The 24,341-nt window shown below is 44.5% G+C and overlaps 1 protein-coding gene across 1 annotated transcript in view; it reads left to right on the top strand.

Moving 5' to 3' along the window:
• The first annotated feature begins 1,462 nt into the window (after positions 1 to 1,462).
• Positions 1,463 to 24,341, top strand: part of TTC34 (tetratricopeptide repeat domain 34) — a 41,059-nt gene continuing 18,180 nt past the window's right edge. The window contains exons 1-4 of the mRNA XM_065421150.1: positions 1,463 to 3,066; positions 4,593 to 4,818; positions 10,205 to 10,397; positions 18,884 to 19,050. Coding sequence (XP_065277222.1) covers positions 1,463 to 3,066; positions 4,593 to 4,818; positions 10,205 to 10,397; positions 18,884 to 19,050 — 2,190 coding nt within the window. The remainder of the gene's footprint in view (positions 3,067 to 4,592; positions 4,819 to 10,204; positions 10,398 to 18,883; positions 19,051 to 24,341) is intronic.

Below are 24,341 nucleotides of genomic sequence, written 5' to 3'. Positions count from 1 at the left end.
GCAAATGTTTTGGATAAACAAGTTATAAAAGGCACCAAGTACAGGGCCCCAAATGGTATCTTCTGTGGGCCCAAAGCTGGCTATATACCTTTGCACTTGCTGGTCAGGTAAAAGGTGCTGTGTACCCTCTGTTCTCACAGAAGCCAATAAGGGATGATGACTTTATTGAGAGCTGGGGATTCAGAAATTAGACCTGAACTAGTTCTCTGATGTGGCGTTGGGGCAGATTGCGGTCTCTGGGGTGAGATATGAGACTGTTGTCCCGAAGGCTTGCTCTGTGGGCATGGTGCTGTTTGCCAGGTCTCGGAGTGGCTGATAAGACTATGTGCTGGGCCTGGTTTTCCTGCAGTGTGGGTCAATACCAAAGCCAGAAGCTGCATTTTCCAGCTTTGCTGTTCTTTTCTTTCCACTCTTGTGAGCATTTGTCTTGTTTTATCTTCTTAGGCAACGGGATTGGACCTTCACAACAGCAGCAATAACAGCAGCTTCATCCCATCTCAGCTAACTTCTTCTCTTTTCCCCTATGATTGCCATCTTTGATACCATCTGATAGACTGTCAAACAAGGGGAGGGTGGCTCCTTCTAAAAACTCTCTGCAGCAAAAGGGAAAGGGAACAAGAGATGTTGTTAAAAATGAAAGCCTTACTTAATACTTTACCTTTCCAATGCTTTAACTATTTTCCCTTGCTTTCTGTATCTTTAATAAAAGGGTTAAATGATTTATAATGCTGGGTTTACCAAGCTGAGGTCTCTGCATACCAAACCTCAAACTTCATTTAAAACTGTTTAATGTTGGACAGTGACTGGATTTTGTTAACACCTTTGACTCTTTGGGCCCATATGTTCCATCTAAATTAATACAACGGGTCCAAAAGCATGGTTGGGGGAAGGGAGGGAACGGCCCTCTATGGTTTGGAGGATAGAGAAAGATGTGCTTGATGGGGAAGGGAGATCGTTGGAAGACAGCAGCAGAGTAATGTTAGGTTTGTTTATTACACAAGTATGTTTAAATTCCTCCTCTCCAATATTTGACACTGAAAATATTTCATATATGTTGTCAAATGGAATTTAACAACAAAATTCAGCATTAAATACTGAGGGCGAATTTCTCCTCTCTGTTCCACATGCAGATCTGGGTAGCATATTCTGTGCTCCCCCTGATTCTTGTATCCACCCAAGGTCTACCATCATATCCTTAGATCGTGAGCTCTTGGGGGAGGGACCGTTTTTTGGTTATACGTGCATACTTTTCAGTGACCAAATTTTTTGCTCTTTTTACGGTGACCTTCAAAGCATCTGAGGCCCTTGTTTGTGTCTGTCAGTTTGATGGCTTAGAAAAAACAATGGATACCCACGAGCAATGTGCTTAGTTTTAACTGCTCTAATTTCTGTGCTACAGGCACCCGACAGGGCTGCGTGTGAAACGACCCTTGCTGAAGATGTAAATGCCTCAGTGTTCAGAATGTCAGCTCAGGAGCTTGCCACGCGGCTCTGCAAGGAAGGGGACCAGCACCTAGCTATCGATGAGCTGCCGCTAGCCACGGCTTTCTACATGGCTGCATTCAGCTGCAGTGCGCTCCTGGCAGTGCAGAAAGTAAAGTCCCTTGGGAAGGGGCCCTGGGAGAAAGTGATAGCTACCCTGGAGACGTGGTGCACAGGCAGAAGTCAGATTCCCAGGATACACTGCAACAACTTGGCCATTGTGTCACTCAACGTGGGAATAGCTGCAGTCTTCCTATCCACCCTAAGCCCCAACAACTTGGCTTCCTCTGTATTCAAGCTGGAGGCCATGCTCAGGCAGGGGCGCTATGAAGAGGTGGTAAGCCGGTGCAATGCCCTGCTCAGCACTCATCCCAAACACTCAGTGGAGCTGCTGCTGACGAGGGCTTTGGCCTGGGTGCTGTCGGGGACGCAATCTGGGAACGGAGTTGTGGACTATATCCAAGCTTTCGTGACGCACCGGGCTGAGACGGTGGCATATGTACGCAGCAGGCAGAGGGAACACCTGCCACTGGTGATCCAGACCTTCTCTGATTACCTCTCAGTGCACCGGGAGACGGGCCCAAATAGCAGGGCCTTGGATGGCCAGTTGGGTGACTGTTATGACTTCCTCGTTGCCGTGGCACCAAATGGCATCCAGGTATGCCAGGCACAGGCCACGTACCTTTATGAGAAACATAAATTCGAGGAGTGTGTGGCAGTTTACAGCAAGGCTATGGAGGCCTTATCTGCTGGTAGCAAGCTCGGAGATGAGAGAGCTTTGGGTGTCCTCCTAGGCCGGGCTGCTGCTTACTTCTCCTTGGGTGGGCGGACACGGGAGATGATGCAGGACTTGATAGACGCCTTCAAGATAAGCCCTGGCCAAGCGAAGCAGCACTTTGATGAGCTTTTCTCATCTTGCGACACTGAGAGGATTACAGAACAGGCCAGAGCTGTCCTGGATGTAGAGTTTGCGGCCTACAGGGAAGCTGTGCGTACTCGGCCTGAGCTCCGAGATGATGCTGGCACAGAACTGCTTTCCCCAGTCATCCACACTCTCCAGTTCCTCATTCAGATCGCCCCAGGGTCCAGGCGTGAGCTGAGTGTCCGGCTGGCAGATTGCCAGCTGCTGAGCAGGCACGTCAACAGCGCTCTGAAGATCTGCAGCCACCTCTTGGAGTCTGACCAGAATACTTATTACAACAGCCTCCTGGTCCTGCGAGGGTTTTGTTACCTCCACGCCAATGACTGTCAGCAAGCCCTGCCGGACTTCCAGAAGGTCATCGAGCATGACTCCCCACACCCCAACAGTTGTGTGAAAGCCCTGTGCGGGCGGGGACTTATCCGGATTTTGGGTGGCAGTCCTTACCTCACGGCCCTGGATTATATCACTGCCTGTCGACTGAGATTAGACGAAACCATCCTCACTGTCAAGTCCTATGTGCCCTGGAACCAAAGAGGGCTGCTCCTGAAGGTGCTCCAGGAAGAAGGGCAGAAGATACTCCAGAAAAAGCCATCTCCAAAAGGCAGCTCAGCCTTCAGGCAAAAGAAAGGAGCAGGACTGAATGGATTCCTGACAAAAGAAGGGTATGGCTTGGGCGGGTTGATTGTTCAGGTGGATGGGAATGGGATACAGACCCTTTCATGTCTAGGCCACCAGTTGGTGGGAACCCAGCCTAAACTGGTAGTGGGCAAAAGCCATTAACATCTGAGGGCTGCTCAGTGTCCTTGATGAAATGAGATGGAGGGATCTCACTCTGGTTTCTCATGGAGTAGATATCCACATCACCAAAACAGTCATTTTTGGTGCTAATAGGCCCCCTCACTGGAAGTCTCACAGCAGAGTTCAAGCACTGAATGGGCCATGGAGACAACTCCCCTATGCGCCCTAAAAGAGGTCCTACCAGATCAGGTGTGAATGACTGCAGGGGAGGCTTGATTTTCTGCTATCTGTGCTGCACCTGGTTTGAGGATAAAAGAGTAAGTTCCTATCCAGGGCTGGCAGTCTGGTACCGTTGGCCAATGCTAAATTAATGAATGTAACACTTAAGGGGAAAAACAAATCAAAGCAGAGTTAAGGCATCTAAATCCATTTAAGCTTCTGCTCCACTTTCTCCCAGGGAGGGTGCTATAAATAAGATTAGCAGAGCTAGTTGTATTTTTCAGTTGATTTTTTTAATGGCTTTTTGCGGGGGAGGGGGGGAAGGGGGGAGCAGAAGGGGTTGTGAAAAATTTTATTTCTTTATAAATTGTCGACTTTTTCAAAGATGAATTGAAAACCAAAAACATTTGTGTCCAGTTTTCAGTTTTTCAGCCAAAGAAACAGAAAATTGCTGTAAAACATTTTCAAAACCACTATTTTTTTCATTTCTTTCTATATTCTTCCTGGAAAATACTCAACTATTTTCTGACCAGCTCTAAAGATTGGAAAAGAAATGGGTTAAAAATTTGGTGGCAAATGGAGTACCTCACTCTGACAGCACAGTTTGGCCTATACAATTGGGGATACTTTAGAGAGGTCTCTTATTAATAATAGCTAAGTCTATATAGTGTTTTGCTTCGGTAGATCTCAAAGCCCTTTACAAAGCAGGTCAGTGTCATTATCGCCATTTTACAAATTGGGAAACCGAGGCACAGAAAGGCAATGACTTCCACATAGTCACCCAATGGCAGAGCCTGGACTAAAACCCAGATCTCCTAAGTCCCACTCCAGTGTTCTTAAAGCAGGAGGCTGTCTAACAAGGCTGTTCCCATATACACGTGTTAGTGTTTTATAGCAATTTTTAGCAGGATAGAGTTCTTCAACTGAGATAATACATGATTTTCTCTACCTACTATTTTTATTATTTGTATTGAATAGTGTCTAGGAGTCCCCATCATGGACCTGTACCTTCTTTTGGAGCCATGCTTTTACCTGTACTTATAAGCTCGTTTATAAATAGGCATTTGATGAAATGTTTACAATGTGGCTTTAAGCGACAGGAAGTTCTCCATTGCTGGAGACAGTGAAGTTTGGCCGCCATTTTAGTACGGGGCTTATCCAGCACCAGCTGCACTGTCTGACCGATAGAGAACCACCAGAACTACAATCAGTTCTTCCTTTGTTTATGCAGGGATGCCTTCGGGGTTCACCAGCTGGCTTCTCTCTTGATGGAGCTGGACCCTTCTGATGAAGCATCTCAGATCCTGTGTGCCGATGCCCTGTACCAGCTGGATCGGGTGGAAGAAGCTCACAGAATCCTCTTGGTAGCCCTCTCTAGGAATCCCCAGAGGTCTCCCATCCTAGCAAGGCTGGCGCTGCTGCAGCTGAAGAAAGGCTTCTTGTATGATGGGACTCAGGTAAAAAACATCTGGCTTGCAACACGGGCGAGACAAAGTCCTGTGGGTGAAATGACTGGGGAGTCCACAGTTCTCGTTGGCTGATGTTAGGGATGCCGTATGTACGCACTGAGTGGTGTTTGCGAGAAATGAACAATTCGTGCGTCGTGATCTGGGATATTGGCAAAGTTCTGGGGCGAGCTGCTTGGAAAACGGGTTCATCTTTCATGAACATTTTCGTGAAAAATGAGTCCCTTTTCTTGCTGGAGATTTTCAAATTCAAAACTTGTCAACCCGCTCTAATTCTGGGGAGTGCAAAGTTTCAGATGAATTCCCAGGGTTTCGTCACTTCCCTGTGGATAGTTACAGTGGACCTACTTACAGATCCCTTCACCCAGCAGTGTGGAGCCTTTGGCACAAATAGTGCCATGCACATGTGGGATAACATCCTTATTGTGACCAAAAATAATACAATCCTGGTCAAGTGCATCTCACATCTTAAATTAAAATCTCTGGTGTGCAGCAAGACTCCATAGCAGCAGACTCAGGGTTGGAGACATGGTGAAGTTCAGAGCTAAAATTAGATTTAAGTATCCCAGCCACTAACAGAACTTTTATGATCCAAATTCAGGCTTGGAAGGGGAAGCTCTTGGATTGTAACACAGGCTGTACAAGGATGCAACCAAATGCAGCCCATTCATCACATTGCATTTAATGACACCTTTCATCAGAGCCTTTTAACTAGATAGAGCATGATTGAATGTGCTGCCGTGGTGGTAATATCATTGATGGGATTGGTAATTTTCCCTTAAAAGGGAAGGAAATAGGCTATTGCCTTTCTTCTGCAGCTACCTAGTCTTGCTAATGGGTCTCTGTGCCTCTTTCCTGGTGCCTACATGAGGCAGCAAGAAGATCTGCGAACTGCTGCCTTATTTTAGGATCTCACAGGCTAGCGGGTTCATGTCTCTCGAAAGCAGAGAACATGTCTGTGTTTATGGCCCTGCAAATAAAGCAGTAATCTTATGAAATCTATTCCCTAGTGGATGGGTAAAAAATTACTGTCTGCCACCAAGTCTCTGTGGATTCACTCTACTCACAGGTGAAAATCCTTGATTGAGAAATGCAGTTTAAATCCTACGTTCACCTGAAATCTGAGAATATCTAATTCTCACACCAACCCCACCTAGGAAACCTAATACTTGACCCATCAGGTGAAAAGCTACCAGGAAGGCGAGTGACTGGGGTACAATGAACTCCATTTCTAGCTCAGACCCTGGTTGGTACTTACTAAGAGAACCAGAGATCCCTTCTCTGGTTTTAGGTAACAGCTTGTCTTAAAGAGCACCCAAGTTCCAAGGTAAGTTGATATTCAGAATCTTCCTCTCAGCACCTGCAGACTGGTTATCATGTTCATTGCATACACACAGTTCCCACTGAAACCAAGTTTGTAAACTCTAGGAAGAAGTGTTTTGCCACAGTAAAACCGCATCCACTCATTGTAACTTCCTAACAATGTATGGCATCCCAGGGGGAAAGCATCAGTGACACATATATGTATGGAGGAGGAAATCAGTGACCATGATACACAGAGGAAGCAGTGGCACTGAATCTAGCGGCTACGGCAAAGCTCTCAGACTCAGGACACCTGGGATTCATGGACACTAACTTGCTGCATGAACTTTAACAAGTTCTTTAACTTCCGCATTTCATTTGATCCAAATGTGATAATAATTAATAAGACTTGCCTACTTTAGAATGGGAGCTCCCTGGTCAGAAAGTGTGTCTTCCTGCAGATCTAGGCGGAGCCTATCATATTGCAGGTGCCACTAAAATATAAATAGAGTAAGAAAAATATTCAGCTTAGTATATAATCACTAGCAGAAGTGTTTTGGGGTCCTTGGATAAAAGAGACAAATGCTTGTGGGCGTAAGGAGATTGCTTGTTAAATTGGAAGGGATTCAAGAATTTTTATTTCTGCTAAGTAGATATAACTGCCAAGATTAAACAGTTAAATGACCGGAGTTTGCCAGCAGAGGACACTGTTGCATTTTTAAACTATGTAATAAATCCTCCGGATGAGAAGGAGAAAAGTATTCCACCAAACCAAATGTGTTATTTTTTCCCTGTGGAGTATAAAACGTCTGTGCTATGTGCTGAGAATGTGAGAGCTCTGAGTGAATGATACCACTCATCGGAGTTCACATATAGTCCTTGGAAAGTCTGACTTTGAACAAACTTTTTAATGTACTTGTTATTTGGAGTCACAATTTTTTTTTCCTTTTGGATGTGCACAAAAACAGTGGTTGAAAATCCATTGCTTTACTCTTTGGCCAGGACATGTTACCCAAAGGGGCATATTCCATGATGGAATCACACTTGAACTCTGAAACTGATGGCATAAAACTTCTTGTGGAAGATTTTCTTTCCTTTCCACAATTTTCCAAGTCTTGCAAGCTTTGATAGCCATCAGGAACACTGAGAAAATCCTGAAGATCAGTGTCTGAAAGACAGCAGCAGATTTCCCTCACTGCCACCTGCCCCATAATGTGGCAGCAAACATGCCTGCACTACTCCGCCTGCACTTGTTTTGCAGCAAGTGTCAATCACTGCAGAAGTGTATAGGGTAGGTGCCATCCTCAGGTGGTGAGATTTGACATCTGCTTTACACATGCCCAGCTGCATGCATATGGCAGTGAAGAATGGAGCCTAGTGTCAGCTTTTTCTCATCAGAATTGGTACCTTTTTCTCACCAGAATTGGGGGGGGGGGGGAAGGGAGCATCTGAAATCACTACGTTCATTTTGACTTCAATGCCTCTTTATTCTATTTGCACCATGTTTTATATGAAAAAATGCCTATCCAAGTGGTGGACTTGCCTTGCTGGTGCAGTGGAAAGCACACTTTCTAAAAGGAGGTAATAAAGATAACCTGACCTTTACCCAGCAACCTTCCATCCCAAAGCCCTTTGCGAATGAAATGAAGTTCATGTCAGCCACCACTAAAATGCATTCACCTGTGGCGAAGTGTAACAGAGCAAAGCCGCTTTTTGAACAGTCAGTACAGTACCTGGCTGAAAGTGCACAGAGAACTTACCATAGCCGAATGTGATTTTTCTGAGTTGGCATTTAGCCAGAACATTGTTCTTCCTGTGACTACTGTAAATAGGATCTTTAATGATCGGTTTATGTGTTATCATCCAAAAGATAGCAGCACAGTGGCCTTCAGCACCATAGGGGACATGAGAGGGAAGAGTCCCTCTGTTGTGATAATTGGACCTACACATTTACCCTAATTGTCAGTTCAGCTGTAAAAAGCACTACCCAGGGGTGGTTCTTTGATGACTTTTCATCAACTCCTTGATTTTTGCTTTTGTGGCCCAGATAAGTAACTGAGATTCTTCCCCCAGTCTCTCCACCAGACTGAATCTCTTTGGGGGCCATTATGGTACAGTTCAGCTCTCTTTGAAGGTTATGAAATTTTTCACAATTCTTTTCCCTTTTCTTTACCATTTCTAATAAGAACCAACCCAAGCTTTCTCCCCAAATTCAAAGCAAATCTACTCCAAAGCTTGGAATTTTGGATAACATTTTTCCTGCCTTTATTTCAAAATGTCTGCTGTTTCCATGCTTCATGGCCCATCCAGAGCAAGAGAGAGTAGTGCTCACAGAGAGAGATTAAAAAGACTGGGACTTTTCAGCTTGGAAAAAAGACGACTAAGGGAGGTATGATAGAGGTCTGTTAAATCATGACTGGTGTGGAGAAAGTAAATAAGGAAGTGTTATTTACTCCTTCTCATAACACAAGAACTAGGGGCCACCAAATTAATAGGCAGCAAGTTTAAAACAAACAAAAGGAAGTATTTTTTTCACACAACGCACAGTCAACCTGTGGAACTCCTTGCCAGAGGATGTTGTGAAGGCCAAGACTATAACAGGGTTCAAAAAAGAACACGATAAATTCACAGAGGATGGGGCCACCGATGGCTATTAGCCAGGATGGGCAGGGATGGTGTCCATCAGCTCTGTTTGCCAGAAGCTGGGAATGGGCGACAGGGGATGGATCACTTGATGATTACCTGCTCTGTTCATTCCCTCTGGGGCACCTGGCATTGGCCGCTGTTGGAAGACAGGATACTGGGCTAGATGGACCTTTGGTCTGATCCAGTATGGCCGTTCTTATGTTCTTCTAGGACATGAGATTATCCTGAAAATAACATGCTGTTGCATTTGAACGCTCAAATATTGCATTGCCAAACTGGTTATTTCCTCATGCTGTGGAGTCTACTTTGAGATTGGAGATCCTTCTAAGGGTATGTCTACACTACAGGATTAATCCGAATTTATATAATTCGAATTTAGGAAACCGATTTTATAAATTCGAATGTATTCGGCCACACTAGGCACCATTAATTCGGTGGTGTGCGTCCAAGCTACCGTAGTAGCATCGATTTCCAGAGCGTTGCATTGTGGGTAGCCAATAACATTGAATTGCCAATAACTTCGAATTGCGGCCACACTAACCTTAATTCGGATTAACAATACCGATTTTGACGCTACTCCTCTCGTCGAGGAGGAGTACAGAAATCGAATTAAAGGGCTCTTTAATTCGAATTAAATGGCTTCGTTGTGTGGACGGGTCAAGCGTTAATTCGAATTAAAGCAGCTAAATCCGAATTAAAGTCATAGTGTAGTCCAGGCCTTAATGATAGGCTCTCGTTCAGTGTTTGTCAACCTGGAAAGGTTGACAGTCTCTTATGGAAAGTCAAACATTTTTATGTCATTCCTCCCCTTTACATTTATTATAAAGGGGAAAGTAAAAAGTGTGTTAACCATAGCAATGCAAAGCCCATCGAATTTATTTTTGTGTGTGTTTCAAGAGATTGACAGGGAATATTTGACCTTGAAGGGTGAGGGTTGGTAGGAGAGCAAGGTGGCAAGCTCCCCTGTGTGGATGTGAAAGGGGCGAAGTTACAACTCCTGTATTTGACCTCACATACTTTGAAGGTTTGGGCTGCACTGAAGTTATTTGGAAAATGTTTTTTTCCTTGCTTTAGAATTGGAATAAAAATGTTGACACTTTGTGACCCTCCACCCCACCCCCATCCCTGGGGATCGTGAGACCTGGTTGAGAAATACTGCTCTAGTTCAATCCCAGACTGTCAGACTCAGGAGTGTTTACCTACGTCTATGCCCACAGTCCAGCTTAGGGTGACCAGACAGCAAATGTGAAAAATCGGGACAGGAGGTGGGGGGTAATAGGAGCCTATATAAGAAAAAGACCCAAAAATCGGGACTGTCCCTATAAAATCGGGACATCTGGTCACCCTAGACTCCAGCTGCCTCTGATCCTTTCTGATTTCCATGTATGTCAATTTAACCCTCCTCCCCTTTTTCTCTGTCCTTCTTAAGTTGCTAAAGAAAGTGATCCAAATCGGAGACACTTCCTGCCTCCTGCTGATCATGGATATTTTCAAAGATGAAGACCGGAAGCTGATGCAAACTCACTGCCACTCCAGGGCTATGACCATCCTGAAGAATAAGCAGCGAGATACTTACGTCAAAGAAGCTATTGCCAACCTTTCCTTTGCTATCATTGCATCAGGTAGGCTTATGAGAGGTTTCCTTCTGTGGGAAGTAGGCCAGTGTGTGGACAGACGTCAATCCTCATCCATTATTTCTGCTTCCCTCTAAATATGATGATAAAATGCAAACAAAATCTTTACGGGGGGGGGGGGGGGGTGTAAGTGGCTCAGGAGAAGGGTTCTGTATGCCATGATCACGCTCCTCCAAGTTACTGGCTTTGAAGTGGCCCAGATAGACAATGACCAAAGTCCTTAACATCCAACAACTACTTTGTGGCTGGTGTGAAATGAGTTGATTGGGCTCCATTTAGTTCCCAGCAGTTTAGGTTAGATATTAGGGGAGTAAAGCTCTGGAATAGGCTTCCAAAGGAGGTTGTGGAGGTTTTTAAGAACAGGCTGGACAAACTCCTGTCCGGGACGGTCTAGGTTTACCTGGTCCTGCCTCAGCACAGGGGGCTGGAGTTGATGACTCTTGAAATGCCCTACATGTCTATGATTCTGTGAAAAGTCGTGCTGGTCATCCTGGTCATCTGGACATTCCCCTGCAGAACCCAGCCACGGCTAGCAGGAGGGAGGCATCATCCTTTAGCGGAGAGGGCAGCACATTAAGACTCAGGAGATCTGGTTTCTGTTCTCAGCTCTGCTGCTGACCTGTTGCATGACCTTGGGTAAGTCACTTCACCTCTCTTTCCCCTCCCACATCTTGTCTATGCCTAATGCTAGCTCTATAAGGGGACAGTTTCTCTGTGTCCTTGTGCAGCACCCAGCACAATGGGGGCCTCTAGACACTGCTGTAAAATAAGTAATTAATAATTCGAGGAGCGATTAAAATGGCTGGGACTGTTCAGCTTAGAAAAGAGACGATTAAGGGGAGGATATGACAGAGGTCTATAAAATCATGAGAGGTGCGGAGAAAGTGAATAAGGAAGTGTTAGTTACCCTGTCACATAACACAAGACTCAGGGGTCACCCAATGAAATTAATAGGCACCAGGTTTTAACCAAACATAAGGAAGTACTTCTTCACTCAACGCACAGTCAACCTGTGGAACTCATTGCCAGGGGATGTTGTGAAGGTCAAAAGTATAACTGGATTTTAAAAAGAATGAGAAGTTCATGGAGGATAAGTCCATCAATGGCTATTAGCCAAGATGGTCAGGGACACAACCCCATGCTGTGGGAGTCACTAAACTTCTGACTGCCACAAGCTGGGACTGGACAACAGGGGATGGATCACCTGTTCATTTCTTCTGAAGCATCTGACACCATCTGCTATCACAAGCCAGGATAGTGGGCTAGATGGACCATTGCTCTGACTCACTCTGGCTGTTCTCATAAATGATTGTAATGGTGTTTTGAGGCTGTGGTCATCTGTTCACTTTGGCTCATAGAGTATGTCACTGAGGAGCCCAGGGTTTCAGGCTCCACTTCACCAGTGGGATTAGGGACCTATGTCATTTAAGCCCATTTGAAAATTTTACAGTGGAGTCCTATTGACGTAGGGTCCTTAGTGTCTAAATCACTTTTGAAACTTCTCCCCATGATCGCTGCCTTGTTTCACACAGGGTTTGTTTCACACAGATGGCAAGTGGTTTGGAATGGCTGCTGGATTAGTTCCAGTCTGGACCAGACTACGTAGCCAGAGAAAGCTCCACATCTCATTCTCAGTTTGCTAAACCATTTAGTGCCCTGAAACCTCCCATGTTAGTAATGTTGATGGGATATGTTCTGTTTCCTCTGTGTTAACGTATGGTAAATATTGTAAATGCCACCCAAATCCTGCTTACCCACTGCTGAGCTTCCCTGCTCCTTTGCGTTGCATTCCTTGCTAAAAGGTTACACACCTGGCTGTATGCATTAGAGGTGAAACATTATCTCAGCTTTCCCCAAAGACAGGGGCTGAGCTAATTTGGAAACGTCTCTGGCACATTCTAAGCAGAACTCTATTCTTATGGAAATCTGACTTTCACTCAGAGCAAATGTTATGACAGTAGCATCTAGAAGAAGTGAGATCATGAAAAGAAAAGGAAAACTGTTAATTGCCTTGAGGTAGCTCAGTGCATTCTGGCTTATCAGCTTCCCACTTGCTGGTGCAGATGCTTGTTAAGAAATGGACATGGTCTTTTATTGGCGCGGATCATTACAGCCCCACAAATATTAATAACATTTGGTGAGGAAGTTTGGAGCATAGCTTGAGGGTGAACGTCTTGTAACTGAAAAGGAATTGCTAAATGGGCATCCTCTGGCACATCTCTCCAGGCAGCTGTGCAAAAAGCTGCACTCACTGACCTCCCAAGGGAAAAAAAATGACAATGGATCCAATATGGGGACACCACTGTTATTGATCACAATCCTTAGTACATGAAGCTGCTTATCGAAATTGCTTTGAAAGGAAGGAGGTGTGTGAATGAATGAGAGAGTCACGCTCTGCAGCCTTCAGATGAATATATTGTACATTTCATAGCCAAATGATTGATTTTTGGGGATCAGAGGAAAGGGAATCCTAATATCACACATTCACACGTCTTGACCTATGGCACTATATGGCGAGACAGTGGGACAGACCCCTCTGGGTTACTATCCAAACCAGAGTAGTGTACATTTTCTGATTCCATCCCATCTGATCCAACCAACTCCTTTCACTGCTAAATGGCTCTGCTTCTGCCTCCCAGTATCCCCTCTCATCCAGGGTATTCTTTCTCCCAATTTCCTGCCACTTGTAGGTTATATCTACTAAACCTTCAGAGGTGTCCTCCTAACTAGCTGGCTAAGTTGCCATATCATGCCCCTTTGGAGCTACATTAGGTAGTGTGTCTCCCTTTGCTATGCACTAGAATGGAACGCTGCTCTTTGCTAGGATATAATGGTGAGGTGCTTTCAAGCCATTCCCTCTTGGTTTGGTGCCAAATACCAACAACACCTCTAATTTCCTTGGCTGCAGCACCACACTGTTTCCTCTGACAGGTCCAGGTCCAGTTCCCACCAATGAGTGAAGGAGGAGAGGGGACCATTATAACTTCCTAGAGAGAAGCTTTCCAGGTTTCCTAGGAAACTCAACCCAAACTGCCTGATCAAAGCAATTTCATGACACATAGCAGAAACCAAACAAACTGCAATTGTGGGATTTCTCTTAACTGCATGCAGACATTTTCAAGGACAAAGATGCAGAAAAGGAATGCTGAGCAATCCCTCTTCTGAGGGAACCTCAAATAACCTAAGAGGGTTTGGTACATAAATAAATACAGCCACAAAAGAGCAGCTGTCACCTTTGTGAGCCTTCTGCATTGCTCTGAAAAGCAGGTCTTGCTAGTTGTCAATTTGGCAAATGTTGACTAAAACAGCGGCCATCAAATGAAATAACATGAAATGGAAACTGACCAACAACCCACCAAAATGAGGGCCAACGGAGTGCTAAGATGGAAGTTCAACAAAGCAAGTGTTGGAAAAACTCTAAGCCTACTGCTGGGTGAATGACCACAGCGCCACTGGTTTCATTTGTACCAGAAGAGAATTGGGTTCTCTTCTCTTCTATGTAGGTTCTTATACCGCCCTCAGCACCATGATATCTGAACACTTTCTAGTGGCATATTAAGCAATGGGATTATTGTCTGTTCTGAGTCTCTTGGGTGGTCATCTCTGTCAAGCAAAAACGTTTTTTTTAACCCTTTTAATCTCCCCTACCTTTAAAATTGCAAGCAATAAAAATTAAACAGAGAAAATAAAGTATCTATGTATTTAATGTATGAGGAAGGTAGTGTGCTCCATTAGACAAGGCCCCAAGCCTGGAACCCAGGAGACCTGCATTCTGCTTCCAGGTCTGCCCAGTGTGTATGGCCTTAGGCAGGTTACTGAAGACCTGATCCCAAGCTCAGTGATGTCAATGTGAGTCTTTCCCTTAGGCCTATATTTTCTAGAGGATCTACTAACTCTGAGTGTTTCAGTTCTGGGTGCCCAGCTTCAGAGATCTTGGGCCTGGTTTTCAGAACTTCCACTGACTGCACCTCTCTCCTAACAGTTACATTTGCAAATGTGGCTGCTGACTTGGTGCCCCAATTTTTCAGAGACTCTGGGTGTCAAATAAGCCAACAAAAAACATGGGCCTCATCTGAAAATTTCATATGTAGCTAATTACAAGCTCCTCCCTCAAATCCCTTCAGGAGACCCACTTCTGCTGGGACACCTGCCCATAATCAGAAAGCAATGACAGCTAGCTGGGGAGATCCACTATGTATTGATTTGTTTATTTTATCTAGGGCCAGCAATCTGTGCCCCTGACTGATCTATGTAACTGCATGATCTTACTGGTGGTACCCTCTGCCTTCCTTCTCCAGCTTTGTCACAACGTTCTTTTTGCTTTTTGTCTTTGTAAACTCTTTGGAGACGGGACTGCATTTGTGCATCATCTGGCACACTGGGGCCCCTGTTTCTGACTGGCAATGTAGCGCACTGCTGCAATCAAAGTATTAGATTATAACACAAATTGCAGCTACACATCTGCTCTAAGAAAAGCAGCCGCTATCTATTTTCATAGATCACTGTTAGAGATGCCTTTTCCCATATCTTCTTAGTCACTTTCAGAAATTGATTATCTCCAGCATACAGCATGCTGAAATTATTCTCCCAAGACTAATTGGCAAAGCATTTCATGTGGGAAGGCTCATCTGAGAAGTAAAATATTATTTTATTTATTTAGTGCTAGCTCATTTTATTCACCAGGAGCCTTTAGCTGGCTCTGGCTTTTTGACAGGACGTTTCAAACACTGACATGTTATGATAATGGCAGGTAGATGGAGAGCGTTGGACTTGGATGATTTAGTAAATATTTTCCATCTTGGTCTCCATCCTCAGCTGCTCTTTGAAATGAATGCTACTACAGTTCAATATTCTATGCGATGACAGCATCAACGAAAACAAAACTACCATTGTGGGATTCCTGTGTTCTATGCCAGCTCAGCCACCGACTTGCTGTACATGTTATTTTTAACCTGTCGGTTTTAGTATAGTGGCTTTAAATGGTTGGACCTGCAGACCTGTCAGAGGTGCTGTCAGGCTCAGATAAGACTTTTGTGGCACTCTGAGATCCTTTCACAAACAGTTCTTGGCAAATGCAGAGTTGTGCAGTGTGGCTTCGTGGGCTGAGCACTGGAAAAGGCAGACAAGGGTCCCATTGCTTGCTTGGTGACCTTGAGAAAGTCACTTCCTCTCTGTGCCCCAGTGTCAGTTATTTTTACTTTCCTTTGTAACGCTCTTTAAGCTCTATGGGTGAAAAGTGCTACGTAAGAGCTAGGCCTTTTTGTTATGTACTAGCCACCAAAAGGACAAGGATTGCTGCCTCTATGGAACTTCTTCAAATACAATTATTCTTTTCATTGTTATATATCTGTTTTAAAACATAACACAGATGAAAATAGCTGCACAAATCTACACCTGTGGGGCCGCCCTTTAAGTAATAACAATAAATTGTCCCCACCTTGGTCCAATATAGTCTAGGCTTAATGGCCTTCTGGACACCGTGCAAAATCCAGTTGTTTGGCATGCTTTGTGGGAAGGCTGAGGGTATGTCTCTGGGGTGGTGAAAGGGATTTTCTCTTGTTGGCTGGCTGCGATCATTTGTAATCCATGTATGATTATTTAAAACTGCCGGATGGTCATCATTATGTTACTGCAAGTTGTATTAATTGTGAGGCGGCCTAGAGGGTTTTGTATGAACATCATCTATTGTTGTTTAAAGCCAAATTAGAACAAAAATACTTTGCATGTTGCTTTTTCATTCAAGGATCTCAAAATACTTTACAAAGCAGGTAAAGTTGTTTTTTGGGTGAAGGGAGAAATCAGTAATTTGTCCATATTTACCAATTCAGGGCCCAGTCCTGTAGTTGGATCCACACAGACACAGGGATCTGCTTGCACTGATCTAACTAAAATTGAATGCCTCAGACTTTAAATAAAACTTGTCCTGCAGCACTCCATTTGTGGATCTCCACTAGGTGTCAGTAAATCATCCTCTATCCTTATGGAAAACTTCGGTGAAAGCTTATTTTCCCCATGTACACACTTTAAAAGCAAATAAAATAAATGTTTTAAAAAGCTAAAACATTATTATTAGTTTTTTAAATCCTTTGATCACCAATGTCTTTGTTTTGTTTTACTGAGTAAAATATAATTGTTGGTTAAATATCACTGAGCCAGATGCTGTAAACGTTTTAAGGGAAAGCATTGAAGCTGTGCATTTATTATTACTTTATTACTGAACGGGTGAAATAAATCATAATGTTAATGGCTAAGTTTACTGCAGCTATTCATCTAGGTACTTATATGGCCCTTATCAATTAAATATCTGGGTACCTCACAAGCATTCATTAATTTTCACAACTGTGAGATAAGGATCCTCCCCCCCAACGTTACAGTTAAGGAGCTAGGGCACACCTATTCCTCCGAAGGTCAGACAGCCGTTCTCTGGGTAGTGCACACCTTGGCTGCTTGTTGATTTCAACTGCTGTATTTAACTGGAGTTCTGCCTCAGACTCTATATTCTTCTTTCTCTCGTTGCCTGATGTGCAAAGCCTGGTTTCTCCACCTCTGCTGGGGAACGAGGATTCCGCTGATGTACGAATCCTGGCCAAGGCATTGAGTAGGGGAATGCAAGAAACATGCCGTTAGTAAAAGTGCTGTCACTAAGGGAAAGCAGCTTTGGTTAGCAGCTGAGACAATCAGAGCTTGGGTGAGGGGCTACGGGGAAAATGGCTCTGGAGATTCCACAGCCATGTGATATGATCATGATGTAACATAGGGATATGAACCTTGCCACCATCTCTAGCGCGGTGGAACAGCTGTGAACACTTTTGTTTACCTCAGCTAGAATGGAGGTTATACTCACATCCCCAACTGAGTCCCGATTCTCTGCCTGCGTCCTTGCTGCTTCCAGGGGATAGTAATTTATGGCTGACCTATACCACCCCCCTGTGCCAGCCAGCGCATAGGGGGCTCTGCCCGTTTCCCACGCATCCCAACCACTCTCCTTCTATCTACTGCCCTAGGTCCGGGTAGCTTCCGCAAGTAAGGGGGCTCCTACCCCACATCACTGATATGTAAATCCAAGCCCCAATCTAGCCCACGCTATTGATACTGGCTTTTCATCCTCAGTGACAAGAGCCATTTCCATATGGAAGGTTGGAGAGAGAGAAAATGCAAACAGCCAAGCTCACAAGAGATGTGATCGCTTTTCCGTGTAACTGGCTGCATCATGTGTTATCTGTGTGCAGCAGGGATGGCAGGGGTGCAGCTAACAGCGGATTGAAAATGCTGAAGCTGACAGAAACCAAACAGCTGCGTCTCTCCATGCCGGGGCAGTTCCCGCCCCAGATGTTTTCAAGGTTTCAAGTCCCCTGTGGTTATCGTAACTGTAGCAAGTGCAGCAATGTGGGAGGGAGGTCAGGAATATGTCCATTGGGGTGGAATCATTTTAGAAATTTCACTTAGGAAGTTACCGTTTTCCTTCCTTCATTTTTCAGACACATCAGGTTATGGAGGGGTGGGGAGATTATCAAAACAAATTACACTGTTCAAATAGGCATTAAGAACCAATTATGCTTTCAGAGGAGACATCCAAGAGACCTTGGACAGTTACTTGATAAAAACTCCAAAGAGCAACAATCACTGGGAAAGTGAAGAGTAAAGTCTCACTTGTCCAAGAGGCAGTCTCTGCTCACTTGGAGCCATCTATTGAGTCCATGGTGTTAGTCGCAGAGTTGGATGCCACGCAGCATAAGGAGGGCAGAACTAAACTTAGCAACAGGATAAAGCACAAGGAAATACAGGATGCAAATGCTGATTGCAGCATCGGTATTTGGCAACTGAGTGCAAATAAACCACTGCATGCGAGTCTGAACATTGGAGCCATCATGTTGCTGGGCTTCATGTGCAAAATAATCTCTTTAGTGCCCCTCACACACTTAGTCTTGAAGGGTGAAAGTCACCTCGGTGTGGGGAGCCAGCCCAACCCTAAGCACCACTTCAGTCCCATGTAATTCCCCTCGTGCAGGTGAAAGGCGCTGTTGAACCACTAAACACTCTGCTAAGAGCTGGATACTGGTCTCACTGAATCAAACAGCAAAATTCCCATTGAGTTAAGTGGGAAGTAGGATTAGATCCTGAGGGCTTGAAAGGGGTGTTTAGGTTCTTGTGCACTGGGGAGAATTTTGCATAGGTTTCTTCATCACCATTCTGCTTAAATATTTTCCCCAGCTTTCCAACCACTGAGGACCGAGCCCCAACACAGTCTCCTGCTATTCTACCCCAGGCTCAGAGCTGAATAGCTGGCTGGCATTACGTCGTGCTACACGAGGGTGCAAAAGGGCCACGTACCACCTAAGTCCTCTAAATAGGGCTTTTGTGGAGCAGAGCATGCTGCCTGGGGTGTGATTTCACCCACAGTCCCAGTTTTGGAGCTCTCTTACTAGACGGCTGTATCATCCTTTGTTTGATTTGCACATTTCTCTTTTGCCCAGGTGGCCACGCTGAAGAATCCCTTCTCACCAGGGCCCGATGTTATGGACGCCTTGGCCAGAAGAAAACCGCTATTTTTGATTTTAATGCCATCCTGAAAGAGGACCCTAGAAACGTACAGGCCCTGAGCGGAAGGGGATTCATTTACCTTGCCCTGAACCAGCAAAAGGTATTGTTGGATTAATGTCACGTGTTGCCCAATAAATATAAAATATTTGCAAGAACTATCTCAGGCTCCATGTGTCTGACCATGCCCCCACTGAAATCAATGGGAAATCTGCCATCGAATTCAAGTGGGGTGAAGGTTGGGCCCTATATGTATTGATGCCTGGGCCTAAGTCCGTGTATATATTACACCAGTGACTTTCAATCTTTCCAGACTACTGTACCCCTTTCAGAAGTCTGATCTGTCTTGCGTACCCCCATGTTTCACCTCACTTAAAAACTACTTGCTTACAAAATCGGACATCAAAATACAAAAGTTTCACAGCCACACTGTTACTGAAAAATTGCTTACTTTCTCATTTTTACCATATTAGAAAATAAATCCATTGGACTATAAATATTGTACTGACATTTTAGTGTACGGGATACAGAGCAGTATAAACAAGTCATTGTCTGTATGGAATTTTAGTTTGTACTGACTTTGCTCGTGCTTTTTATGTAGCCTGTTGTAAAACTAGGCAAATATCTAGATGAGTTGCTGTACCCCCTGGAAGACCTCTGCATACTCCCAGAGGTGCACATACCCCTGGGTGAGAATCACTGTATTGCACAATGTCCTGGATGGGTTGTTAGCAATGGAGCTTGAACGGAGCATCTCTGGATCTGCGCATAAGCCTCACCTGTGTGAGCGGAAAAAGGCGGATATGTTAGCGCCAAGATCATAGCAGGCTCATTCGCCTCTACATGTGGCTCAGTATCTATAGGGGCCAGAGCGCCACACTGTGTATGTGTGGGCTGCACTTAACACGGCCAAGAAGATGAAATATTATTTTAAGATCTAAAAATGTCCTGTAAATGGTCAAATATGTGGGCTGTGTGTGCAGACGCCCATTGAGATTATTCAAATGCTCTGCTGCATGCAAAAGGCCTGATCCAATGTGGCTCAGGGTAGTTCTGTAGATTTGTTGCCCCCATCATTCACTGCCTAGGCTCCAAAGCAGAAACATGCTGCTCTCAGGCAGCATGTGATGCAAGATCAAAGCCATCGCTCAAAGCGGTATCCTGCTCTTCCTCCCCCTCCATTAATAACTCAACTGCCTGTGTCTATAGGAGAGGAAGAAGAACTCATAGTCACATCCTCATTTAAGTCACTACCATGCAATCATATGCAATGCTACAAAAAAGCCCCTCTGACATTTGTTGCTGCATTGTCTGTTCCAGTGGAAAAAGAGGATAGCAGCACTAGATGCCAAACCATAATATGTCCAATATTGCTACATCTACACAGCACATCCATGTATGATTTGTGGTATGTCACACTTCAGGGCTTCATTCATTACCCTCAAGCTAAGTGGCACATGTCAGACTTTTGCCTGCGTCATCTGCCTCTTGCAGGGCCAGTATTAATAATAATAATAATACCCGGCTGTTATATAGCACTTTCCATCAGTAGATCTCAAAGCAACATTGGAGGTACTGAGCCAGGTCCTTGGCTGTTATAAACTGGCACAACTCCATTGAATTCATTGGAACTATGTCAATTTACACCTGCTGAGCCAAATTCTGCACTCATTTACTCCTCTGTAAGTCCAGAGTAATTCCATTGGCCTGAGTGGCTTAACGCTGGATTTATACCAGAGGAGCAGAACAGAAACTGTTTCATGACAGCAACTCCTTCCTGAATTATGTGCTTAGAATTACTAGGTCTAAATGTGTTTTCCTGCCTCCACCAGGAATATTTTTCTTGGTCTATTTATCCAATTATTTTGGCATCCGCAGAGCTCCTCTCCCTCACTCTCTGCAATGGAGGAGTTGCCTCATTTTCCTCCAGCGTTTTATCATGTTTGTATTGGCTGTTGGAATGCTGTGACTGCTCTTCCAGTGCACGGAGTCTCACAGCCAGGGAAGCACTTTATCAAGAACATTATTCTATCTGAGCAACGCTCTGATCTGAGTCTCAAACCCTGCCGGGCTGTTGGCAGATCATTCCTTTAGACATCCATCCAAGAGAAGTGGTTAGCATGGTACAGGGCACATCCTGGGTTTTGGGAATGGAAAGTAATTATTTGTGTATGATAGGGCATTGAGAAGCCTTTTTTCCTACCAATTCCACACATCAGAGTGATCGTGCCAGGTTCAGACCCCATGTAAGGCTCGCTCAAGTGCCAGTTTAAGGAGCAGAGTGGTTGTCATAGGCATTGTGCTGACCCTCTGCACAAGGTGAGCTTTGCCCAGTGCAGGCGTTCGGTTGTGCTAAGCATGCGCCCTGTGCTGCTTACTTCATGCTGAGTATGGTGTAGACCCACGTAGTTCTCACACAACTGTCCCATGAAGTCCTTCCTGTAGGTTGCAGAATGAAATACCAGAGAGAAGGCTCAGAGATCTGATAGAGAGTCCATAGGGCATCTCTCTCTCACTGATGAAACAGCAACGCTCTCTGCAGGGGAAAAACGTGCAGAACTTCTAGCCATGTGCTGCCATGTATGTAGTCAAACAAAGCACAGGCTTTATGTCACGTTTTGTGCTTAGCTGCATAGTGCCAGACTGAGTGAGCTAGACACTAAAATCCTTGATTTAGCCACAGGTCAGCATTGGCCTAGACAGCATCCATGTAAGCCCCCTACATATTGCCTAACCAGTGTTCCTTAACCTTCAGTTGGAAAAAAACACCTCTAGTGGTGCAAAGATAGCTCAGGCTCCATGGCCTATTCAATTCTTGGCCCTGAAGGGGGCCAGCTAGGATATGGACACCTGTTCACTAGGGAATGGACCAAGATCCTTCCCCCACACGGATACACACTCAGTTCATATAAACCCCTCTGATGGGTCTGACTAGAGCGGAGCAAGGTATTGGTAGTGAAGTACTGAGAGTGTGGTCCAAATCCCATGGGAGTCTTTCCTTTGATTTCAGTGGGCTCTAAATGGGATCCTTAATGAATTCCCGCCCAGGAGAATTTGGATCTGGGGTCTTGGTTTGGCTCCATCAATGTTTTCTATAGAATGCTTCACAACACCCTCGTGAGGTCCTTGCTTAGACTGTAATCTCTTGCAGATAGTGACTGTCTTTTTGTACCACGCTTAACACGATAAAGTCCTGGTTTATGCTTGGGGTCCCTAGGTAATCCTGCAATTCTAATAATAACAATAATAATTAGACAAGTATTAGTATTGACATATTTTTTCTAAATCTCTAAAAGGAGGCACAGAGAGACTAAGTGACTTGCCCCAGGTCATACACAGAGCTGAGCCAATGTATGGCTATTCGGATGGAATTTGGCAATTTCAGATTCACGGGTGCATTTGTGAATTTGCTCACCTCCAGTAGCTGTATGATTTATATGATTGTCTCCATCAAAGATATTCCAACTCGGGGATTGGCGTATTCAAAATTCAGCAGGCAACCTATGTGTGAGAGGTGAAATGAAAAAAAAGTAAAGATGCTTGCCCCTCCCCACTCTATCTAGTAGTATCTAGCATTTGCATAGTGCTTTAGGAGTGGCATTTTTCAAAAGCAGTCAGCATTGGCCTAACTCTGCTCCCACTGAGGTTAATGGGAGTTGACTTCAGTGGGAGTGGAGTTTGATCAATGATAAATGCTTTTGAAACTCCACCTGCAATGTTTGAAGCACTGTACAGATGTTGACTAATTCGCCTAAAGTGGTGCAGCAAGTCAATGGGAGAGCTGGAAATAGAACCCAGATGTCCTGACTCTTTTGTGATTTCTCTGTTGTCCACTTCTAATCTTTAACAATTCCCCTATTTGTAATCATGCCACCTTTCTGTATACAAGTAAATAACACCCTAGTCATGGGTATTGTGCAGCAGAACCACCTGCCTGACGTCAGAGCAAAATCTTGTAAAAAGTGAAAAATGTCTCTGTCGGGAGATGAACTACATGATATAAAGCCCCCTGAAAGTGATCCACAGTGTTCATGTTTATTTTGGCTTGGACTGCAGTTATCAATCCATGCAAAAACCTTTCCCAAGTGAATGAACATCGGGAACATTGTATGCACATTCATTAGAAGCAGGTTTAATATCCTTTGACTTTGCAAACAAGTTGTAACCAGAAGCAGCCAAGCCAAGATGGTTTACATTGCAGAGATGTGATTTCTCCTGACAATCTTAAAATCCCTTTTTAGCCAATAGCCCCTCTGTTATTAAAACAAGACGCTGGCCTAAGCTGATCCAGTGACCCTCCTTCTGCCACATTTCATATGCTCAGAGACGTTTGTGTTTTCACAGAGTCGAGAACTAACATACCAAACATTCTTAACACTTACGAGCAGGCTGCAATGTCTCCTTTTGAGTACAAGTGGCATGTGTGTCCAAAGACAGATTTTTAGGTATTTCACCCAATCAATCACCTTCCAAAATATATAACAAAAATGCCACCATCTTGGTGTAGAGTGTCCCTGTCAGCACTGTTACCCATTAGTGGTACAAATAGCTGGATGGCATCTACCGGTACTGATTTTCAGATACTGTGCTGTGATCCAGGGAGCTATTGCTTGAAGGAGTGGTGACTCCAGGAATGATGTTAAAAAGATGACAACAAAGGGTAAGGTCTCTGAGGAAGGATGTCTAGGTTTGAGGAGATCCCTGTAAATCTGTCGCTGTGTAGTTCCACACTGGTTGATATCAATACTATTAGCTCTGTGTGATATTTTTAAGGGTTTTTGTTTGTTTTTTAATTCTGAAGAACTGGAGCAATTATTATAGTGGAATTTGCTTTAGTAATTTCTTTTGGTGGGGTGAAATTCACCCCTATGCAGAGGGTGTGAGAACAAGTCCTGTGCACCACTTGTGTACTTTCTTCGGTCCTATTCTGAGGACTGATGCTGGATTTACATGACCTTGTGCCACCCCTCTTCATCTATACTAATCATTCAGCTATTTTGGTCAAATATGACTGTCCAAAACTTAGCTCCCATTTCTGATGTCCTGTCCCTTTAAATGTCTGAACGCGCGCGCACACACACACACACAGTGTACAGCCTCATTTTTGTGTTGGTTTCAGTTTTGCAGCAGACATGCCAAACCCGTGGAAAAAACACAGAAATTGGGCTTGTTTTTGGCTTAATTAGCTTGTGAGTTGCTTGTTGGCTAGTTTTTGGCTTGTTGCTTGTTGTAGCTTGTTGCTTCTTTTTTTTTTTTTGATCGGCTCCGGCAAGCAGGGGCAAGTAGGGGCAAGGGGGAGAGAGAGTCAGGGGTGCACAGCAGGGCCACCACAGTCCCTGACTGCACGCTGGGGGGATCTAGTCACAGAGAGTGTTGGGATTCTTAGGGATTGGC

The sequence above is a fragment of the Emys orbicularis genome, chromosome 22 (genome assembly GCF_028017835.1).
Source record: "Emys orbicularis isolate rEmyOrb1 chromosome 22, rEmyOrb1.hap1, whole genome shotgun sequence".
Lineage (NCBI taxonomy): Eukaryota > Metazoa > Chordata > Testudines > Emydidae > Emys > Emys orbicularis.
The sequence above is the reverse complement of the archived record's forward strand: the minus strand, read 5'-3'. Positions and strand labels throughout refer to the sequence as shown.